Source organism: Phyllobates terribilis, unplaced genomic scaffold (genome assembly GCF_046119375.1).
Source record: "Phyllobates terribilis strain yellow unplaced genomic scaffold, ASM4611937v1 Scaffold_3__8_contigs__length_932513732, whole genome shotgun sequence".
NCBI lineage: Eukaryota > Metazoa > Chordata > Amphibia > Anura > Dendrobatidae > Phyllobates > Phyllobates terribilis.
In genome coordinates this window covers 323,483,698-323,508,264 of record NW_027362763.1, presented here as the reverse complement: position 1 = coordinate 323,508,264, position 24,567 = coordinate 323,483,698, and the positions used below count along the sequence as shown (strand labels likewise).

The following is a 24,567-nucleotide window of genomic DNA, read 5'->3' as shown; positions in this document are numbered from 1 at the left end:
CACTTTTTTCACAAATACAGCATTAGTAATGTTAAAGGGCTTGAAAAGTGTTGAGTCATAGGAAAACTCAGTGTGTTACAATGATCTGTTCAGGTCAGTTGGTTTTGGGGAACTTGGGACTTGCCGCAAATCAATTTTTATGTGAAAAATTTTGCAAAGCTGGGATATTCAAATTTAAAAAGATTTGTTCATCTCTATTTACTTGTGTTCAGCTTACAAGATCCCCTCACCAAGTTTTTGCATGATATTACATACTTCTTTGTGGCTCTGTTTGTTTTAGCATATTGATTGAAGAATTCACAAAAATTCATTCATGGCACCACAACATAATTACTTCATATTCATAGAACAACTTTATCTTACCCAGAATAGAAGCATCATGCAAACAAGTGCCACCATGGTATACATAATGAGGTATTTGAACAAACATATTGAAGTCACAAATGTATTTCTTCCTTCTCTGTGTGTTAAAAGAAAAGAAAAAATAATAATTAAACCAATTTTATCTATAAAGCAAAAACAAGAATGTTCCAGGTTTTTTTTTAGTGTTAGTATGTTATGATAAAAGTTCTGCTCTAAGTGCTCTCCAAAGGTGCTATCCAATTTCACTTGGGACAGTATATGGTAACTTTTGTTAACAAGGTCTTTTAGTTACTTAGACTCCATTTCTAAGGCCTCCTCCACTCAATATCTGTCAAGTTTGGTAGGAGAAGAGAAAAGAAAACAAAATACTGTAATACATTTAATTTTAAATTATAAACTAATTTTACACAGTGCACACTAAACACAAAACCCCAGGGGATATTTAAAAACATATTTGTATTTACATACCCATATTTTTATCAAAATGATTGGATCCTGTCCTGTTAGAAAACCCTTGACTACAAATTTTTAGTTAAAGGGATGTCCAGGACTATTTCTTTTACTTTGGGCCTAAAAACTAATGGGCAGGTAGTTGCTCATAGAGTCAACTACCCGCCTGTTCTATCTGGCTTCAGCTCAGAGCAGTCACTTACCACTCCTGCTGGTGATTCAGCTACTCACGTCAACAGAGCAGCTCTTCTTCTTCCGGCTGCTCTGTTGAGGGGGCGTGACTTCCGATGTCATGATGATTCACAAACGGCATTCCGCAGTCAGGCAGCAGGGAGCCGGCTGTCAATCAGCATGATATCAAGAGTCTCACCTGTCAAAAAAGCAGAACTTAAGAGAAATTGCTGCTCTGTCAATGTGATGTCAGTGGAAGTCGCTGAATTGCCAGTAGGAGCTGTCCGTAACCAGTCTGTGCTGGTAGAGATCAGCGGTGGGCACAACAAGTGGGTACCTTCCTGTTGATCCTTAGGCACATAGGTAAAGAAAAAAATAGTCCTAGATATTCAGAGATATACATGTAAGTTGATACAAAGAGAGGAGCTCTACCTAGGTTCAGATGCAAATAAGATGAGCATTGGATTGATGGATTCACCTTAGAGAGATGCAATGGCAATTGCAAAATTGAAAACAGTTTAAAACAGAAAGTTTAGGTTCAGCAGCATTCATGATCTTGAATGTCGCAAACTTATTTACAGCAAAGGAAAAATGACAGTCCACCGAAATCTTCTTCTCAACTATTACTGCCACACACTGTGTTTTATCTAGTTCTACATCTCTTAGTGGTTGCTTGTCTAGTTCTCAACTCTTTCATCACATAGGTATCACACTCTCCATCCCTTGCTTTGAATATGCTGTCCCCCACTTTTTATTGCTTAGAAGAGAGTCATCCAGGATGGTGGATTATACTTTTACAGCTGAACACAGATAAAATGCCAGAAGAATAAAGATTTGCTGTGCATTCTCAGCCACCCAGAGAGGGTTACATACCTTGTATAATGCTCCAAAAGACAGTGTAAGGTGGCGGTGTTCACACCGTGCAGTAACTGAGGCAGTGACCCAAGCAAGTCCAACATAAGCAGCTTTTATTCAACAATCTCACAGGTAAATAGAAAGACCTCCGGTTTGCAGCCGGGTTAACACAAGTCCATAAACAACGCTTGCCATGGGCAACGGCCGCGCCGGGCCGCTCAGAGCCTGATGGGTGCAGAGCCTTCCCAGGTGTGGGTTCAGCTACACACAGACCGCCGAGCTTTCCTGCTATGCTCCTAGCAGGTCCCAACACTGAACACCACTAACCCTTAATGCAGGATTTTTAAAGGACCTGTGGCAAGAGCCACTGGAAAACCCGGGTTGGAGGGAGGAGGCCGCCCCACTGCCTTCCTGTAGCCTCGCCCAAGAAATGAAGGACCTGCCGGGTTTTACTTAATCTGCCTTAGCCAGAGAGCCTGACCAGGTCAATGCTCACCTTCATTCCAGCACTGCAGCCGCAGCTGTGTCTGTGACTGCAATGCACTCCAATGGGTTTAATAAGTCTCTGTACACATTCTGGGGGATATACGATGTCTGTCACTGCCTCACATATCCCCCCCTCTGTTCAAACTTGTGGGTTCGAACATTTGGCACCATACAGGGTGCCTGGGACAGGGCATCTGCATTTGCCTGCGACTTCCCAGCGCAAGGTGGTACAGAGAAACTGAAATTTTGCAGCGACAGAAACTACCTGGTGACTCGCGCATTCCTCTCATTGGTATTTCTCATCCATAACAAGGGTGAGTGGTCCGTCACCAAGCGTAACTGACGCCCGAGCAAATAATAACGTAGCGATTCCAAGGCCCACTTAATAGCCAAACAGTCCTTCTCTACTACGCTATAGTTTTTCTCTGCTGGGGTAAGCTTTCTACTCAAGTAGGTGACCGGGTGCTCTTCACCATTCACTTTTTGTGACAATACCGCCCCTAGGCCTACCTCCAAGGCATCTGTCTGTACAATGAAGGTTTCCTTGAAGTTGGGGCTGATGAGAACCGGCTGTCCACACAGGGCCAATTTCATGGACTGAAACGCTTCTTCTGCCTGAGGGTTCCACCAAACCATTACCGATTTTTTCCCTTTCAAGAGTTCGGTCAGGGCCGCCGTTCTCCAAGCAAAATTAGGTATAAACTGGCGGTAATACCCAAAGATGCCAAGGAACGCCCTCACCTGCTTTGTACTTGACTGTTTAGGCCAGTTTTTAATGGCCTCAACTTTATTGATTTGGGGCTTGATAATTCCTCGGTAGTGTTGAGCCACCCCCGTAGTGTTCAGGTTCGGTTCGTCGAACACCGGGATGTTCGTGGAACTATTCGTTGAACACCGTCGAACACCGTTAAAACCAATGGCAGGCAAACAAAAACACATAGAAAACACATTCAAAGGTGTCCAAAAGCTGACAAACTGCTCAGGAGACACTCTCTTTAAAAAAGCCGGCCGGCAATTCAGCAAAGGTTCCCGACAATTTAGAACAGAAAGAATAGAGCATCACACATAGATTAGAAAGATATAAACGTGTCAGTCACATATATAAGAAGTACAGTGACAGTGTTAGTTACTGTACTTGTCATTTAGTGTTAAAGGATTTATTAAAAAAAAAAATAATAGTGTTTTCATGCACCCGTCTCTTTTAAAAAGCTGGCCGGCAATTCAGCATCGGTACCTGACAATTTAAAACAGAAAGAATAGAGCATCACAATTAGATTAGATAGATAGAAACATGTCAGTCACATATCTAATAAGTACAGTGATAGTGTTAATTACTGTACCTGTCATTTAGTGTTAAAATAAAGGATTTATTTAAAAAAAAATTGGCGTGGGGTTCCCCGTAATTTTAGTCTCTAACGGAGGTTAAGCAGATGGCTGGGGCAGATGTTTGAAGCCTGCGAAGGGGGTAATACCCACAGAGCTTCCCAGGCTACTAATATCAGCCCCCAGCTGAATATCTAGCCTTTACTAGCTATTAAAATGGGGGACCCCCCAAAAAAATGATGTGGGGTCCCCCCTATTTTAATAGCTAGCAAAGGCTAGGCAGACAGCTGGGGGCTGAAATTAATAGCCCAGGAAGGGTGCCATGAATATTGACCCCTCCCAGGCTAGAAACACCAGCCGTCAGCCGCCCCAGAAATGGCGCATCCATAGGATGCGACAATTCTGGCACTTAGCCTCGCTCTTCCCACTGCCCTGTAGAGGTGGCAGTGGGGTAATAGGGCTGGGGTTGTTGTCAGCTTATAATGCCAGCTGACATCAAGCCCAGGTTAGTAATGGAGAGTGTCTCTGAAGGATGACAAGCTGGATGGCAGCGCTCAGATTTTCTTTTACGATGGGCATGACCGCCGCAATCCGGTACTGCATACTAGCCATGTGTTCAATTATACTCCTATATGGAGTCGGCCCTTGTTCCCACGTCTCTTTGGCTACGTCCAACAGACCGCTAGGGTGTCTGCCGTACAATAACTCAAAGGGAGAGAACCCTGTGGAAGCCTGGGGTACATCACGGATGGTGATCATCAATTAGGGTAGCAACATGTCCCAATCCCTTCCGTCCTTAGAAACCACCTTTTTTAACATGGACTTGAGGGTTTTATTGAACTGTTCTACTAGCCTGTCGGTCTGAGGGTGGTACACTGAGGTGCGCAATTGTTTTACTTTCAGCAGTTTGCACAGTTCCCTCATCAACTTGGACATAAAAAAGGTCCCTTTATCCGTCAGGATCTTCTTAGGTAGCCCAAGGCGACAGAACATGGCAAACAGCTCCCGTGCAATCAGTTTCACCGAGGTGTGGTGTAGCGGAATAGCCTCTGGGTACCGGGTGGCATAGTCGACGACCACAAGTATGTGTTGGTGGCCACGATCGGATTTTACTATGGGTCCTACCAAGTCCATTGCAATCCGTGGAAAAGGTACCTCTATCACTGGCAGAGGTACCAATGGGCTACGGAAACTTGCGGTGGGTGTGGTCAGCTGACATTAGGGGCAGGATTTGCAGTACTTTTGGACCTCCTCGTAAATCCCAGGCCAAAAGAACCGCTGCAAAATACACTCTTGCATCTTTTTAACCCCTAAGTGTTCACCCAGCAGGTGTGTTTGTGCCATCTCCTGAACCGCCCGATGGTAGGACTGAGGTACCACTAACTGTTCCACGACCTCGTCCCTGATATTGTCTACCCTATAGAGCAACTCATCGTTGTCCACTATGCGTCGAAACACAGTATCTGTAATGGGCTGTTGAGCTACTCCATTTACCTCTAACACCCTTTCCCACGCTTGAGCCAGGTTGGGATCCTGTAGCTGAGCTGTCCCAAACGTGCTCCGGGACACTTCCAGCTTGGGGATTGATGGGGTCTCCTCGAACTCTCCTGCCCGCACCTCTAGGGGAAACCTATCGGGGTCACACTCTGTCCCTAGGTTGGACACCTCTACGCCTACGGCAGGTAGCCCTGACTCGGGTTCTTCGGGTACAGCGCCCATAATAAATTTTACCGGGGGAGAGTGGATTTTGTTTTTCAAGAACCAGGGGCAAGTCCCAACACAATCCCAAAGGGAAGAGTTTTTACCACCCCCACAAAATGTTTCATGTCTTCACATGGCGTGGACAAAACTACCTCCGCAGATGGGTATTCTCGGAGGTCCCCATGGATACATACAACCCCGACTGCCCGTCCACTGGCGTTGTCTCCTGCCACCAGCGACCCAGGTACCAAAGTCACTAGGCTCCCTGAGTCTAAGAGGGCCTCCATTGGGTACCCATTAACCAGTACCTGGCACAGTTGGGGTTTACTGTCCGGGGAGGTCAGCACTCGCAATGCAGATGGTCTGGGCGCACATTGAGACCCGATGGTTATACCTGCAGTCCATGGGCTCTGTAGTCAGGGGGCAGTTAGCAACCACTTGTCCCGGCCCGTGACACAGCTGAAAGGTGGCAGGCCGGATTGTGGTCATGCAGCTGCCGGTGGGGTATGCCTCAGCCACAATGCCCGCATTCTCCACCAAACTGTAAGGCGGTGGTGTTCACACCGTGCAGTAACTGAGGCAGTGACCCAAGCAAATCCAACATAAGCAGCTTTTATTCAGCAAACTCACAGGTACATAGAAAGTCCTCCGGTGCGCAGCCGGGTTAACACAAGTCCATAGACAACGGTTGCCGTGGGCAACAGCTGCGCCGGGCCGCTCAGAGCCTCACGGGCTCCACACAGGCCGCCGAGCTTTCCTGCTATGCTCCTAGCAGGTCCCAATACTGAACACCACTAACCCTTAATGCAGGGTTTTTAAAGGACCTGTGGCAAGAGCCACTGGAAAACCTGGGTTGGAGGGATGAGGCCGCCCCACTGCCTTCCTGTAGCCTCCCCCTGCCGGGTTTTACTTAATCTGCCTTAGCCAGATAGCCTGACCAGGTCAATGCTCACCTTCTTTCCTGCACTGCAGCGGCAGCTGTGTCTGTGACTGCAATGCACCCCAACAGGTTTAATAGGTCTCTATACACATTCTGGGGGATATATAACGTCCCTCATATATGATCCCAGTCACTGCCTCACAACAGGCAATATATCTAACTCTATAGGTCACCATCCAACATAAATATGTTTACAACCATACATTATTTTAAATAGGAGTAGATGGAAAAATGTTCAATTTACAATTTTTTCATAAAAAATATATACATCTATATATATATATATAGATATATATTTACATGTGTGTATGTATATATATATATATATATATATATATATATATATATACAGTACAGACCAAAAGTTTGGACACACCTTCTCATTTAAAGATTTTTCTGTATTTTCATGACTATGAAAATTGTACATTCACACTGAAGGCATCAAAACTATGAATTAACATATGTGGAATTATATACTTAACAAAAAAGTGTGAAACAACTGAAAATATGTCTTATATTCTAGGTTCTTAAAAGTAGCCACCTTTTGCTTTGATGACTGCTTTGCACACTCTTGGCATTCTCTTAATGAGCTTCAAGAGGTAGTCACCGGAAATGGTTTTCACTTCACAGGTATGCCCTGCCAGGTTTAATAAGTGGGATTTCTTGCCTTATAAATGGGGTTGAGACCATCAGTTGTGTTGTGCAGAAGTCTGGCGGACACACAGCTGATAGTCCTACTGAATAGACTCTTAGAATTTGTATTATGGCAAGAAAAAAGCAGCTAAGTAAAGAAAAACGAGTGGCCATCATTACTTTAAGAAATTAAGGTCAGTCAGTCCGAAAAATTGGGCAAACTTTGAATGTGTCTCCAAGTACAGTTGCAAAACCATCAAGCGCTACAAAGAAACTGGCTCAGATTAGCAGCAGCAGCTGCTCAGATTAGATTAGAGACCAGGTCAATGCCACACAGAGTTCTAGCAGCAAACACATCTCTTCAACAACTGTTAAGAGGAGACTTTGTGCAGCAGGCCTTCATGGTAAAATAGCTGCTAGGAAACCACTGCTAAGGACAGACAACAAGTGAAAGAGACTTGTTTGGGCTAAAGAACACAAGGAATGGACATTAGACCAGTGGAAATCTGTGCTTTGGTCTGATGAGTCCAAATTTGAGATCTTTGGTTCCAACCACCGTGTCTTTGTGCGACGCAGAAAAGGTGAACGGATGGACTCTACATGCCTGGTTCCCACCGTGAAGCATGGAGGAGGAGGTGTGATGCTGTGGGGGTGCTTTGCTGGTGACACTGTTGGGGATTTATTCAAAATTGAAGGCATACTGAACCAGCATGGCTACCACATCATCTTGCAGTGGCATGCTATTCCATCCGGTTTGTGTTTAGTTGGACCATTATTTATTTTTCAACAGGATAATGACCCCAAACACACCTCCAGGCTGTGTAAGGGCTTTTTGACCAAGAAGGAGAGTGATGGGGTGCTACGCCCGATGACCTGGCCTCCACAATCACCAGACCTGAACCCAATCGAGATGGTTTGGGGTGAGCTGGACCGCAGAGTGAAGGCAAAAGGGCCAACAAGTGGTAAGCATCTCTGGGAACTCCTTCAAGATTGTTGGAAGACCATTTCCGGTGACTACCTCTTGAAGATCATCAAGAGAATGCCAAGAGTGTGCAAAGCAGTCATCAAAGCAAAAGGTGGCTACTTTGAAGAACCTAGAATATAAGATATATTTTCAGTTGTTTCACACTTTTTTGTTAAGTATATAATTCCACATGTGTTAATTCATAGTTTTGATGTCTTCAGTGTGAATGTACAATTTTCAAAGTCATGAAAATACGGAAAAAACTTTAAATGAGAAGGTGTGTCCAAACTTTTGGTCTGTACTGTATGTATATATATATATATATATATATATATATATATATATATATATATATATAAAATGTTGGAATTAACCACTGTATTTAATGAGCCCTTTAAATACTTTCTAACAAGCACTTTTTTATCCCTTATAGATTTTAAATATTCCTAAAATCAGTTTTATAACTGGGTAATCATATGCTAATTAGTGGGTGACTAGTTGTGGGGTCATTGCTTTCCCAAGACTAATCGTCCCACATATCATGTTATCATGCTCCTTTAGGCATGAGTGACATGATTTGAAACAGTGGCGTCACTGAAAGATTTTTTGCAAATCTCTGCCTCTCTGGCAATGTTCAGTGAAGCTAGGTGTATGCCTCCTGGGTCCTGGGTTCATCGGTGCACAGAGCCGGTGGTTAAGGCTGGTTGAGTTCTGCGTCACTGCTGGGCATGCATTGTGTGCCTATGAAATCGGGGAGCGTACAGCGGACTCCATAAAGAGGCACTTTATTCATCAATATGTCAAATTACCCATGTAATTAAAAATGTATTCCCACAAGAGAATCTTATCCTGTGAATAAGATTTATTTCTTATTGAGGCCATGCCCAAAGCAACATTTTACAGTGATAAGATAATGATAGCTTCTGTTTTTAAAACTTCTTGATTCTTGGAACATTTCTTGATGCCTAAGGGTAAAATGTACTAGACAGATGTCTCAACTTTCTCCTCCAACAGAGTAAATAAAATTACATGTAAAAAAAAAAAGAACAGAAAAAACTGAAATAGACTTCATAGAAGTGGATAATTTATATGATAGGTGTCACCCCATTGATGATACTTATATCTAGTGTGTAGGGTAACAGTAACTTACTTTAGTAGAGTGGGAACACATTTAATGTTTGGGATTTTAGAAGTAAATGGTGAAGCCACTGATGCTTCCAAGTTTGATAAAGATATTCCCACATGAGCCATTTTGAGAGCCTGAAGAAAAATAAAATTTCATGTCAAGTAGAAACTGCTGACAGCAGGTGCAGTGAAAAAAGTCAATGTTGCTGAAAATTTCATTTACATTTTTCAATTTATCAAATCACTAACAATGAAGCAATTTTATTCTAAATTTAAATAAATAAATAAACAGCTTCAGAAGCGATAAGTGATTCTTATGTTGATTTATCAATATTAGTATATGATTTTATTGCTTAAGGTTGTCGTGCTATGCTTTAAAACGGGAGAGTAGTGATGCCTGAACGTGCTCGGATATGGTGTTATCCGAGCACGCTCGGGTGCTAACAGAGTACCTTCAGCCGCAACAAATCCAGGGATTGCCTAGCAAGCAAGCAATACCTGAGCACGCCGAACATACTCTGTTAGCACCCGAGCCTGCTCAGAAAATACCTTATCCGAGCACCTCCGCGCATCACTACTGGTCAGCTACTGTTCTGATTTCAGTAATGTGCACAAATTCTTACCATGAAAGATATATGTAAACATGTGTTACAGGATAAGTTTTGAATGACAGGAGATAAGAAGCCGGGCTGATCCTCCGCGCTGGTCCAGAGACACACAAGGATTAATGATGAACCAAAACTTTCTTTATTCCATGGCTTACGCGTTTCGTGGCTACACTCCAGTGCTGCACTTCAAGTTGTTCTCCTCTCAAATTCAAATTAGCTTTATTCACAGGATTAAATACACATTAACATTGGCAAGCAAGGGCAGTACTGCCAACTCTGCTGTACTCCCTAAACTGACTATCAGGAGACTAAAACGAAAAGGTTTTAGTCATCCTCTGTTCTGCTGGGTTACCACACATGTCATCACACTGCAGTGAGTTGAGCAAACTGTTTGTCAATACATGTCTCACCCTGAGCCTGTTCCAAACTATGGTGGTGACATACTCTTCTTTCCCTAATAAGTTGCTGCCTGTGCTTGATTGGTCAGTGTCAGAAAGAGAGACTTCCATGCTCCCAATGAAATCTCTCTAGTAATGTCCATTTGGACATAGAAAAAAAATAACTGTTTTTGTGCTTAATACTTTGATCATTAATATTGTTATGTTCTGGGCCGTGGTTGGAGTATTTGTATTGCAACCATTAGGGGTAGCAGAGGCAGGTAGCATAGTCAGGGAAGCCACAGGTCGGTACACAGGAGCAGCAGTATCGTAATACAGGATAAGTAGGTTGCATAGTCAGGGAATAGGCAGAGGTCGGTACACAGAATCAGCAGTATCATTATGGAGGATAAGCAGGTAGTGTAGTCAAGGAATAGCAAGGGATTGGTACACAGGAGCAGCAATATCATATGAAGAAGCAGCAGTTAGAGAGAGTGTTTGACTAAAGGCTGGGAGCTCAATAATCTTGCAAGTCATGAAGGGCAAGTCCAGGTTTAACCCTAGAATGCATACCTGGGGCCTCGCAGGCCCGCCCTGTTAATTGTTTTCTATTTTCTGCAAGATTACTTTAGTTAGAATTTTGAAACTCTAGGTATTCCTCAGATATATAGTTGTTTGTCATTTTTGTTTGAGTTATTCCATGTTATTTGCACACGGGCCTAAAAGGCCCCAGGTATGTGAAAAAGTAGATTTTTATGGTCATGCGTTCTAGGGTTAAATAGGGTGTTCAATCAGGAAGTCACAAGCTGGAGCCAATCAGCAACAACACAGATACTGATATCTGAGTTAGTAAGGAGCCATCCAGAAAATGTACTAGCTCAAGGGGAAGAGCTCCTGCTTAGTGCACAGGAGTCACTGGGTTTGAGTCCTGACAGATATCTCCGCAACACAGAGGCAAATTGAAAAAAAAAAAATTTATTCTGCTCTGCATGATTACATTGTGTGTCCAGTTGATCATAAAAAATTGGTGAAGGGTGGTCTTTAAAGGAACTCTGTTAGCACAGAATGACTACTGTTCAAACTGAGTACAGGCGCTCAGTGCTTTACGGTGGGGTCAATCATTTATATACACCTTCCCACCTGCTTGGTTTCCTTCTATCTCTACCCTTCTCGGGCTCTAAGAAGCCAGAGCTGTCATTCAAAGGAGATAGTAGGAAACAAGCAGGTGGTAAGGTGTATTTAAATGATTGGCCCCACCGTCAAGCACTAAGTGCCTGTACTCAGTTTGAACAGTCATTTTGTTCTGACATAGATGTTTTAAAGGGGTTCTCCAACAATGTGACACTAATTGCCCCAGTGACATATTTTAAACTACCCTCGTCCTAGTCACTTGTTAAGATTAGTGATGAGCGAATATATTTGAGATCTGATCTCCAAACTTAAGTTCGACACGAATGTGGCACATTCGGATTCGTTATCGGAAAGGCGAGCAAAATTTGTTAAATTCGAGAAAATCGGTAATGTTCGGCGAATTTACGGGGTTACGTGATTGCGGGCCAACTACAAATTTTTTTACAGTTTTGCTAGCATTGTGCTTGTGTATGATGAGCGGGAAGATGTGGTAGATGAGTGGGGGGGCTGGTGACAGCTCAGAACAGGTCAGATCAGCAGCACGTTTTATTTTTTTCCTGTAAGCGGTAATATTGTCAGGAAAGTGCGGCTAGCCAATCAGAGCGCAGGAAGCATCCACAGTGTCCCAGACGCAAGGGCTTCTGCAATTGGCTGCTGAAATCACATGTCCTCTGCATATAAAAACCGACCATGTTCCCTCAGCGCCATTTCATGCATGTCACTCGTGTTAGACGCTGCTCCTGCACCCAGCTCCTGTGTAATGAGAGATATTAGCTAGATAGATGGGCGCTTCTGTGGAAGTCAGATATTGTAGATAAGTCCAGTGCTGTGTACCTGTTCAATCGACCTTCCAGCCCTTTTTTTTTGTTTTTCTGCAATTACTGAGATTTTGACAGAAAGAGCAGGGCCCATGGCATAGAACAGTGTTGTGCATTAGTTGTACTGTCTGTGTTCCATGCAGACCTTCACTTTATTTTTGCACTTGCTAATGTGATAAAACAAACAAGCAAGCCTTGTAGGCCACTTTTTGTTTTTGTGGGGTTGAAATTCAGCTATCTGCAGAGCTTGTCAGTGCAGAGCTACTGAGTGCAGAGCACAAAAGAAATTTTTTTTCATTTGCTAATGTGATAGTGCAAGCTGTGTTAGCCCAGTTTGCCATTTTTTTGGCGGATGAACTTCTAGCCACAGTCCACAAAGTATTTTTTTTGTGCGGCAAACATGATACACTCTGCTATATGTCAGCTACTACATTAGTGGTGGTGAACTTCAGCTGTTTTCAGAGTAAAAAATAGATTTTTTCTGTTGCTAGACAGAGTCCAAAAAATATTTGTTTATGTTGCAAACGTGTTACACTCTGCTATAAGCCACCTAGTCCTTTTAGTGACGGTGAAATTCACCTGTATTCAGAGCTTGGGCAGAGTCAAAAAATATATTTTTTGCTGTTGCTACCATTACACAGCAGGCTAAATCTGAGTTTGAAATAGTTTGGAGAATATCTCCTATGTTATACAGTAGTCATCCACAGTAAAAAAAATAATTTGTTCGGTTCCCAAGGTTATACAGCAGGAACACCTCAGTTTTAAATAGTTTGGAGAATATCTCTTATGTTATACAGGCCTCATCCACAGTAAAAAAAATACTTTGTTCGGTTCCCAAGGTTATACAGCAGGAACACCTCAGTTTTAAATAGTTTGGAGAATATCTCGTATGTTATACAGGCATCATCCCCAGTAAAAAAAATACTTTGTTCGGTTCCTAACACTATACAGCAGGAACATCTCAGTTTGAAATAGTATGGGGAATATCTCGTATGTTATACAGGCTTCATCCACAGTAAAAAAAAATACTTTGTTTGGTTCCTAACGTTATACAGCAGGGACATCTCAGTTTGAAATAGTTTGGAGAATATCTCGTTTGTTATACAGGCCTCATCCACCCTAAAAAAATACTTTGTTTGGTCCCTAACGTTATACAGCAGGGACAGCTCAGTTTGAAATAATTTGGAGAATATCTTTGATGTTATACAGGTGTCATCCACAGTAAAAAAAAAAACTTTGTTCGGTTCCTAACACTATACAGCAGGAACATCTCAGTTTGAAATAGTTTGGAGAAAATCTCCTATGGCGCAGACATGAAGTAATGCAAGCACATGGAGCACTGCATCCTTAGCCAAAACTATGGCTGTGGCCAGCAGCGGTCGCGGGTCTGCAGCTCACTGGGGTGGCAAGGGTTGCCAAGCCTGGGCCTTTTTTGAGACCGCAAAGGATGAGTCAACTCACATTATCTGCACACTTTGCTAGAAAAAAGCTCAGTAGAGGGAAAAAGTGCAATAATTTGAGTACTACATGCATGAACCTTCACATGTGCAATCAACATGCGCTACTCTGGCAATCTCACTGCGATAAAAAGCGGACTAGTGGACCTCAACAACCATCAGCTGCCCCATCAACCGCATCAGCTGCTTTTTCCTCCTCCTTTGTTACCATGCCAAGTATTTTCACACAGGTCTACCACTGCAAAACCTCTGCTTCTCTACCTGCTCCAGTCAGGCTGATTGAGAGCCCATCAGCTGTAACAGAAGAGGACACGCCTGCTGTGTTGGTTTCACCAAGCACACCACATGTTTCTCAATATACTGTAACATCGGCGCCTGCACCTCACTCACAGCCCAGCAGTTTGTCTTTTTCACCATACTCCGCGCTCTCTCAGCACCACAGCCAGCCCTCAGTCCCGCAGTTGTCGTCACGTAAAAGATTATTTCCTCCCACACATGAGAAAGCTAAGAGGTGGAAATTCACCATCTTCAATCGGTTGGTGGTGTCAGGCCCTAATTTTGTGAACTGTGAACACTCCTGTACGGCTGCTTTTTTACTGAAGAGGTAAACGGAGAATCTGGAAAAAAAACACAAACCCGGGGAGAACATACAAACTACTTGCAGATGTTGTACTCTATCATCATAAAGGAGTTAGCCTGTTTTATAGGAGACTGACCACCGCTGCTGTCTACCTTGTGAACATTGTGTTGAAGCTTGCAAGGTGTCACGGATTTACCGTGACTGAGAGGAGCCAGAAGTCTGCAGCCTATGATTACTCCCACTCCTGCAGTCATTAAAAAGAAGCCTTTCGCCTTCATTAGTGATGAGCGAGCGTGCAACTGCTTGGTGCTCACCTGAGCATCTCACTGCTCAAGATGCTCGGCGCTCGCCGAGTATTTCCGGGGTTGCTCGGTGGGAGCTCGGGTCTCCTCCCTGCATGTTTGGTGCTCTTTACAGAGCCAATGAACATGCAGGGATTGCCAGCCACTCACTGTAATGCCATAGCCATGTAGGTTGTGGCATTACAGTGATTGGCTGGCCGCACAGCGTCATCAGGTCTATATCAGACCTGGTGCCGCCATGCTCGTCACAGTCACTTCGGAATTAGACAGTGTAGGGAGAGTTGCTGCTGAGCTAGGGAGAGATTTGCTTGTTTCTAGTTAGTGTAGGTGTACCAAATTATATTAGAGACACATATCCATCTCAACAAACAGTCCTTCTGAGGACTAATCCATCTGCAGAGATATCAGCAGTGTACATAGGCAGGCAGGCAGGGTATATAGCAGACTGCAGTGCACATAGCACAAGAGGCTCCATTCCAGTTTTGTCTGCTGCTGCTGTTAGATATTTCTAGAAATAGGCCCAGGTCTCAGGGGCCAGGAATCATTTTTTTGGATCCTCATTATTTACTTAAAAAGCAATCCAGAGAACACCGTTGTTCTGCGCCATTTGCTTGTTGGCACTGCAAAATCCAGCCAGGTACTTTCCATATTACAGTGCTAAAAGTCCAGCGATTTAAAACTGTGGTTTGTCTATCACACAATTGCGCTGAAAATACTGCCATTTCTGGCATCCATTAAAAATTTGTTTCAGTGTGTCAGTGTAGCAATTGAGACCAGTTTGCTGTTCAAAATAGTTAACTACAGGCCAGGAATTTAAAACTATGGTTTGTCCGTCATGCGGATCACATATACGTTTTCAGAAAATACTGTCATTTCTGGCTTCCAGTAAAAATTTGTTTCAGTGTGTCAGTGAAGCAATTGACACCAGTTTGCTGTTCAAAATAGTTACATACAGGCCAGGTATTTAAAACAGTGTTATCTCCATCACACGGATCACATATACGTTTTCAGAAAGTACTGTCATTTCTGGCTGCCATTAAATTTTTTTTTTAGTGTCTCAGCAAAGTTTTTGACACAGGTTTGCTGTTCAAAATAGTTACCTACAGGCCAGGTATTTAAAACTTTGGTTTCTCTGTCATACATATGACATCACTCCAAATTCAGCCATTTGTAGTGAGCATTGAAGAAACTGTCCTCCATTTAAAATAAGCAAGGCGTGTTGCAAGGGACGGGGAACTGGAATTGATGGTAATGGTGATGGTGCATGCAGAGGTCGAGGCCATGGGCAAGTTGAAATTGTGCCAAAACAAACACCCACATCTTCTCGCCCGACCTTCCTGTTCCAATTCTTAGGGGACCGCAGCATACCACTATTGAACAAAGAGCAGTGTCAAAAGATTGTTGGTTGCATAGCGGATAATGCTTCCAGTCACTTAGCCACCACTACCACCACCACCCTGTCTTCCATACGGTCAAGTCTCAGTAGCAGTGAGACTGGACTGCATATTCCACTCCCTGATACTCCTTCCTCCCACCATGACGAGTGCCCGGAGACAACTGATACCACACATGGACACTCCGAAGAGCTAATCACTTTTCAATTTATAGATTCTGGCCTCTCGCCCGGTCCACTTGAAGCAGGGCAAGAGGAGATCGCATGTAGCGATACCCAAATATTTGAGCAGCCATGGTCACACGAAGGCGACGGTGGGAAAGTGTCATAAGAGGTGGACGATGATGAGACACAATTGCCAGAAAGTCAGGATGAGGACCAGGGTGCGGAAGTAGAAGATTATGTGGTGGATGATATAGTAACTGACCCAACCTGGCAGGAGGACATGCAGAGCAAGGACAGCAGCACACAGGGGGAGGGAGGCAGAGCACCCGAACAGGCAGGAAGAAGCAGTGTGTTCGCCGCAGACAGAAGGCAGGCAACCGTTCCCCGGAACACCTACACGAAGGAAGTTGCCAGTACAACTGTTAGATCTTCCCAAGTCTGATTGTTTTTTAAAGACTCTGCCAATAACCCCAAAAGGGCCATTTGCACCACCTGTCAGGCCAGCATCATCAGGGGTGGCAAAACTAGCAGCCTGACCACCAGCAGCATGATCAGGCACATGGCAGCAAAGCACCTGACTTTGTGGGCTGAACCCCAGGGTCCAGGAACAGTGTCTGCTGGTGGCACCATTGCCTCTTCCGCTGTTGTGCATGCAAGCCTATCCCCTGTCCATGGTGCATGTGAATATGCCTCCTGCCCTGTACCTGTCGTTGCACACTCTCAAGTAGCAGCATCAGGAGGCACGTCCATGTCCTTGTCCCACCGCAGCGTTCCGTTTTCCATAGCATGTTCCAGTCCTTGGAACGCAAGCGCAAATACGCAGCCAACACCCCATAGGCCACACTACTAAATTCCCACATATCACAACTGCTTGTGCTCGAAATGTTAACTTTTAGGCTCGTGGAGACAGAAGCATTCCGCAACCTGATGGCGGCGGCCGTCCCTCGGTACTCGGTCCCCAGCCATCACTATTTTTCCCGGTGTGCTGTCCCCACATAACACAAGCACGTATCCCAAAATATTAGCCGTGCCCTCAACAACGCAGTTACCGGGAAAGTCCACCTAACCACGGACACATGGACAAGTGCTTGTGGGCAGGGGCGGTACATCTCGCTGACTGCACATTGGGTTAACATAGTGGAAGCCAGGCTCCAGTCGGACCTTGGGACGGAACAAGTCCTCCAAATGCCAAGTATTGTGGGCCCTAGGTCAATCAGGGTTGCCCCCACGGTCTACAGCTCCTGCACCTCATCCTCCTCAGCCTCCTCTTCAGCCTCCATCTCCGAAATGACCACATCAGTCACAAGCTGGAAGCACTGCAGCACTGTCTCTGCCAAGCGGCAACAGGCTGAGCTGAAGCAAATATGCTTAGGCGTCAAACCGCACAATGCTGAAGAGTTGTGGACAGCTCCGAAAAAGCAGGCACACCACTGAACCTACAGCCAGGCATTGTCATGTGTGACAATGGCCGGAACCTGGTGGCGGCTCTGATGTGAGGCGAGCTCACACACCTACCATGCCTGTCTCATGTGCATAACCTTGAGGTTCAGCGGTTTCACAAATCCTACCCGGAGCTGCCAGATCTGCTTGTTAAAGTACGCCGTCTGTGTGCCCATTTTAAAAAGTCAACTACAGCTTCCGCCGCCCTTGCAGTGTTTCAGCAGCATTTGTAGCTTCCGGCTCAAAGACTGGTGTGTGATGTCCCCACGTGTTGGAACTCTACACTGCAGATGTTGGGAAGGATTTGTAAACAGAAGAGGGCAGTAGTTGAGTACCAGCATCAACAAGGGCATTGTAATTCAGTTCAGACTCCACACATAAGACCTCAGGAGTGGACATGGATGTCGGACATATGTACCATCCTTCAAAACTTTGAGGACTCCACCAAGATGGTGAGCGGCGATGATGCTATAATTAGCATCACCATCCCACTTCTCTGTCTTCTGAAACGCTCTCTGCTCACAATCAAAGAGGATGCATTGTAGGCGGAGCACGATGAGATGGAGCAAGGAACCATACAGGGTGATTACACACAGGCCAGCCTCATCTCATCCCAACATGGATTGGGTGACAATGAGGAAGAGGAGGAGGAAGAACAGGAGCTAGTTTCATGCGCTATAGATGGTACTACCTGCACAACTGTCATACCGTCTGTTCAATGTGGATGGCCTGAGGACAAGAAGGTGGGACATTCTAGTCTTGCCTGTTAGCAGTCTGGAAAGCATGGCTGAGTTTATGTTACCCTGCCTTTTCCATGACCCTCGCATTTTCAAAATTTTGGGTGACAGTCATTACTGGTTAGTGACACTTCTAGACCCACGCTACAAGGAGAACTTTATATATCTTATTCCTGAGGCGGACAGGTCTACAAAAATGGGGCAGTACCAGGAGGCCCTTGTTGTGGAACTATTAAAAAAATTCCCATCTGAAAACGCTGGCAGCAGAGGTCACAGTTTGTTGGACAACGAAGGAGTACAGACAAGAGAGACACAACTTCAATCCAGCAGAGGCAGGGGAACACTGTCAAAGTTCTGGGAGAATTTTCTCTGACCCTCCCATCGCACAGGCCCTGAGGTGCAGGGTACTCTCACAAGGAATGCAAAGTTTGGGAAGATGCTGAGGGAGTACCTTGCCGACCGTACCAATGTCCTCCGTGATTCCTCTGTGCCTTAAAATTATTGGGTATCCAAGCTGGATACATGGAATGAACTGGCTCTCTTTGCCTTGGAGGTCCTGGCCTGCCCTGCTGCTAACGTTTTATCAGAGCGGGTTTTAGTGGCGCTGGTGGAATTATAACTGATAAGCGCATCCACCTGTCAACTGAAAATGCTGACAGGCTGACTCTTTTAAAAATGAACAAGGGCTAGATTGGGCCAGACTTTTCTATACCACCGAATGACAGCAGCGTAACATAAACTCAAATCCAGTGTCTTTTTTTGGTAGGTGTAGTCCCATGCACCTCTTCACACCCACACATGGGTATACGCTTCCTGATTTTGGCTATTTGCTCTTGTCTCCTCCTTCTCCTCATCCTCATCCTTCACCACCATATCACCAGGATGAGTGTGGTCCATGATGCAACACCCACATAATTTTTTTAAAGGGTGTTTATGATGCCCGTAAAAATAAAAAAATATTCAGTATGTTCATGTATACACCCCAGGGGTAAATGTTTGTCAGCCCATACACTTAGTGCATGGGCATTACAAGTATAGGAGACCCGCTCATTTCTAATGGGAACATTGTTTATGAGGTTCTCCTCCACGTCTCTTCCAAGGGGCATTGGAGTGCTTCCCAATTTTTGGCAGCCCTTGCATTCACTGCATAGGCCAACACTATGGGATACCCACTTCCTAATAATGGGAGAAAAAAAATATCTGGAGGCCCTCCTCTATGTCTCTTCCAAGGGACATTGGAGTGCCTCCAAAATTTTGATAACCCTTGTATTCACTGCATAGGCAAACACAATAGGAGACCCACTTCCTATTAATGGGAACATTGTTTTCAGGAGGCCCTCTGACCTCCACGTCTCTTCCTAGGGGAATTGGAGTGCCTCCAAATTTTTGGCAACCCTTGCATTCACTGCATAGGCGAACACAATGGGAGACCTACTTCCTAATAATGGGAACATTGTTTTCAGGAGGCCCTCCTCTAAGTCTCTTCAAACGGGTATTGAGGTGCGTCCAAATTTTCAAAGTGGTATTGGAGTGCGTCCAAATTTTGGGCAGCCCTGCCACTCACTGCATACACAATAATAGTATAGGAGACCCACTCTTTAGTAATAGGAACAATAAAACATAGCCGGCTGATGGCTCTCTAAGAACAGTGAGAACCAACTGCTGGCCCTTTAAAAATAGTAAAGGCCACCTGGTGGCCCTATAAAAATAGGCTTTGTGACCTTCAGAGTCCCTCCTTCATAAATGAAACATGATTTGTCTGATGATGTGTCACACACCACATGGCCAGATAAGGTTGTAAAATGTTTAAATGACATATTCTGGTGAATGCATTTGTCATGGTTGAAAGCAATGCAAAAGTGCAAAAACGCATCAAAAAAGTTAAGTGTGAACATAGCCCAAGGTGTGGAGGAGTATTTTTGTTTTTGGTTATTTATTTTGCTTTATATACAAGTCATTACCCTGGAAAGGATGTTCCTTAACATATTTCCCAGGAAAATCCATTTTGGTTTTGTTTTTATGTTTTATAAAAGTGGCGTAATACCTCTAACAACGTTATTGACAGCAGTGACCTGGGAGTCAGAAATGCTTCCAGGGTTCTTCCCCATGCTGTTCCCATGTCATTTGAGCACTGTGACCATCGATTTGGGCAATTTTTATGCCCTCAGCAGACCGCCGGGGGGAGCCGGCTGAAAAATGCTCGAGCTTCCCATGGACTTACATTGGACTCGTTGCACGGGTCGAGCACCTGAGTATTCCAATTTGCCCGACCCGAGCAACGATTACCCGGAACATTTTAGCGCTCGCTCATCACTAGCCTTCATATTAATCGGTGCAGGGGTTAATCTTCTCAGTTGTGAGCTTTTGGAAGCTTAACGTGATTTAGGCTCTCAACAGATTTGTCCTGTGGATCTCCCCTACTATGATAATGGTGTAACCAAACATATCAGTCTGTCGCCTACCGTGTAAACCTTGAAAAGGAAGCTGAAGACCCGCTTCTTGTGACAAGCGTACAGTCTGCGGTAACCCTCGCTCCATGACAAGCTGTACCCTGTTGTACTCTATCTCACCCATCCCTTGTAGATTGTTTGTTCGCCCTCACAGACAGGGTCCCCTCTACTCTTGTACCAGTCGGTGAGTCACCGACGATGACCCCTTTTCACATGTAATGCGCCACGGAATAAATGTCGCTGTAATAGTAATAATAATTATATTACTTGTACTCTGGGTCAATTGATGGCACTTTCCAGGTGTCTACTCCTAATTTGATGTGTTTTGGCAGCTGTTGGGTCCATTTTAAGGTATTGTGTATGCGTTTTTTTGTCCCCCCATTGAATACTATGGCGTTCAGTAACGTTCGACGAACATTCTACAAATAGATTGGCGAATATCACAAATACGGCGATCGTAATCTGTATTGAATATTGAAACATTCGCTTATCTCTAGTTTGGATGGGTTGCAGACTGATGAAACACAACTTGAGATGTGTATCTCAACTCACAGAAAAGCAGCATTGTAGATACACATACCTTACTCAGCCACCAGAGAAGGGCTGTAACATGAGAAGAAATAAATCTTCTCCTTTCTGACTGAGCACAATGGAATTCTTTTGCAGCTTTATGCTCCTCCATGCTTATTTTACCCAATTTGCTCAGTCAGTCTCCCTGCCCTGCTATAAATCTGCAGACAGTGATTCTCAGCCCTGCTTGGGTGGCTATGTGAGGTATGCATGCTTAATATGCTATTTTTCTGTCAGTTAAGACACACATCTCAAGCTATGTTACTTCAGTATGAGAAACTGTCCTGAATTAGTGTTGAGCGAGTATGTTCTGTTAACCCTTTCGCCAAGTATGCTAGGGCGAGCACCGAGTAGTTACAGCTGCTCGGTGTTATGTTTAAATCACTCCCGTGCGACTGTTTGACAGCTTTATTACATGTGAGGAATGCAAAAGAAACAATCATTCCTCACATGTAATAAAGCTGTCAAGCAGTCGCAAATCATGCACACGGGAGTGATTTAAACATAACACCGAGCAGCTGTAACTACTCGGTGCTCGCCCAAGCATACTCGGCGAAAGGGTTAACAGAACATACTTGCTCAACACAAGATACATGACTAAGAAGAGTTGCAGTTTGAAATACAGTAAGTCACAGTACCCATTTAAGTTACATTCTTAGAGAACACTTTAAAAAGATATTCCCAACATTGAAAGTTAGTCAGCTATTCACAGGTTATAATTTTCTGACCGGTGAAAGTCTTATTAGTCAGACTCAGATAAAGGGGTTCTGAAATGAGTAGATTAGTGGAGCAATAGCTACATTCTTTCTCTATGGGACACCAGAGATAGCTTACAAGAGATGAAGATATTCTACTCTAGAAAGAGAAGGGGAATATGAAGTCTCATGTAGGAATTAGATAGTAAAGTACCTTACCCCACAATCATTTGCTCCATCTCCACACATACCAACATAATAGCTAAAATAAAAGTAAAATAACAGTTAAAACAGACATACATGTGTACCTAACCCAAACTACCTGCCAAGATAAATGCATGAATGCTATAAAAGCTAAATGCAATATAAATGTCATCAATAGATTCAAGATTACAGAACATTTAAATAAAGTTATGTCAGTCAGGTTTGGCATAGCACAAATATGCCAGCTAAGTGCCAATGTCCATTAACTAGGCTATGCCCAGATTACCATTAGCAGCTTTAGTAGTCAATATCTAAGTCAGTTACTGATATTAACAATAATATCCCAGATCTTGTAGATAATTTTCATTTTAAGATTAAACAGTTGACAAAATTGTAAATGATAAGCTTCAGAATGAACCCCAGATTTTAGCTTCAAGAAGGTAACAAACTATGTTGGACATTAGAAACAATATCTTCTTTACTCACTCAATTTTTTGCAAATCTTCTATAAGGCCAGATTTTTGTTTTGGTGTCATTCTGCCAAAAATAGTTCCATTTAGAAGAATCTGAAACAATGAAAAAAATGTTGAAATGTGGTGTATAACATATATATTGAACGTAAATTTATACAGTCAACTTTTGCATATTTCATATTTGCATTTGCAGTTGCCTTAGCACTCAACAGCTCAGCTGTTTAAGCAGCGGGACTCATGGTCACATGAAGACAAGGTAGCAGTTTCCTGTGTTAATCACAAGACAGAAGTAGAGCCACTGGGGTCACCATAAGCATCTTCACATTAGAGGAACATTCTGAATGGATACCTTCTGACTGACCGGAAGTCAGAGGTAACAGTCTCAAGCTTTCATTGCTAAGTCTATGAGAGCCTGATTCTGGTTCTCATAGACTTACATTGAGCTGTGAGTCGCTTCCGGATAGCCCAGCATATTTTAACTAACCTTCACTTTGGTAGGTAAACAGTTGTGTGTAAGTTAAATTTAGGCAAAAGTTTGGCTTGTGTGTCTCAAATTCTAAATTCAAAGCTTGTGTGTCAATGAAAATGTAATTTTTGGATTTCTTTTCAGTTGGATTGTTAGCTATGAGGGAAATAATACTGATCCTCCTTGTTTGCACTGTGTGAAAAAAAAATTGTTATTAAGGTGCTGTTACTGCAGTATATCACAGATCAATCAATTCACATTCACACTTTGTGACTATACAGGTACAATACCTCCCTTTTATAGCACTTGAATATTAGAATTATCATTCACAGACTAAAATTATCCCATTTTTCAATCTGCTTCATCAGAACTGAAGCAAAACAACACAATTGCATTGGGCATTTTTTTCTCTATCCTGTGTATTCTGAGCTCCTGTTCCTACACAGGATAGACATAAAATGGCATTACTTGGCTGGCTCATATCTTTATACTGCCTATGATTAGTGCAGGACACTATGGGGACGCTCGCGTAGCCACGCTTAATTCAATTAGCATGCTCATTGAATCTTCAGCATTGTGTAAAATACAGCCAGATGTACAGGGTGGGCTATTTATATGGATACACCTAAATTAATTGGGAATGGTTGGTGATATTAACTTCCTGTTTGTGGCACATTAGTATATGGGAGGGGGGAAACTTTTCCAGATGGGTGGTGACCATGGTGGCCATTTTGAAGTCGGACATTTTGGATCCAACTTTACTTTTTTCAATGGGAAGAGGGTCATGTGACACATCAAACTTATTAAGAATTTCATAAGAAAAACAATGGTGTGCTTGGTTTTAATGTAACTTTATTCTTTCATGAGTTTTTTACAAGTTTATGACCACTTATAAAATGTGTTCAAAGTGCTGCCCATTGTGTTGGATTGTCAATGCAACCCTCTTCTCCCACTCTTGACACACTGATAGCAACACCGCAGAAGAAATGCTAGCACAAGCTTCCAGTATCTGTTGTTTCAGATGCTGCACATCTCGCATCTTGATGGTATGGTGTGGTATATGGGGTACAAAGATAGTGGAGCCATTCTTCATGAATGGAAACCTCAATGCCACTGGATATCTGAAATTACTACAGGACGATGTGTTGCCCTCTTTATGCACTGAAGATGGCACGTTCCCTGAGTTTTTCCAGCAAGATGGTGCATCACCACATTATGGGTGTCAGGTCCAAGCATTCCTACATGAACAGTTTCCTGGAAAGTGGATTGGTCATCATGGGCCAGTTGAATGGCCACCAAGGTCTCCCGATCTGACCCCCTTAGAATTTTATCTTTGGGGTCATCTGAAGGCAAATGTCTATGCTGTGAAGATACGAGATGTGCAGCATCTGAAACAACGGATACTGGAAGCCTATGCTAGCATTTCTTCTGCGCTGTTGCTATCAGTGTGTCAAGAGTGGGAGAAGCGGGTTGCATTGACAATCCAACATGATGGGCAGTACTTTGAACACATTTTATAAGTGGTCATAAACGTGTAAAAAACTCATGAAAGAATAAAGTTACATTAAAACCAAGCACACCACTGTTTTTCTTATGAAATTCTCAATAAGTTTAATATGTCACATGACTCTCTTCCCATTGAAAAAAATAAAGTTGGATCCAAAATGGCGACTTCAAAATGGCCGCCATG

At 43.6% G+C, this 24,567-nt stretch overlaps 1 protein-coding gene across 1 annotated transcript in view; it reads right to left on the bottom strand.

The window, feature by feature from the left end:
• The window catches only part of LOC141259323 (probable cation-transporting ATPase 13A5), a 417,702-nt gene that overhangs the window by 108,746 nt on the left and 284,389 nt on the right, over positions 1–24,567 (bottom strand). The window contains exons 21-24 of the mRNA XM_073675081.1: positions 22,425–22,504; positions 21,954–21,996; positions 9,037–9,146; positions 364–460 (exon numbers count right to left, since the gene is read on the bottom strand). Of these exons, the coding sequence (XP_073531182.1) occupies positions 364–460; positions 9,037–9,146; positions 21,954–21,996; positions 22,425–22,504 (330 nt within the window). The remainder of the gene's footprint in view (positions 1–363; positions 461–9,036; positions 9,147–21,953; positions 21,997–22,424; positions 22,505–24,567) is intronic.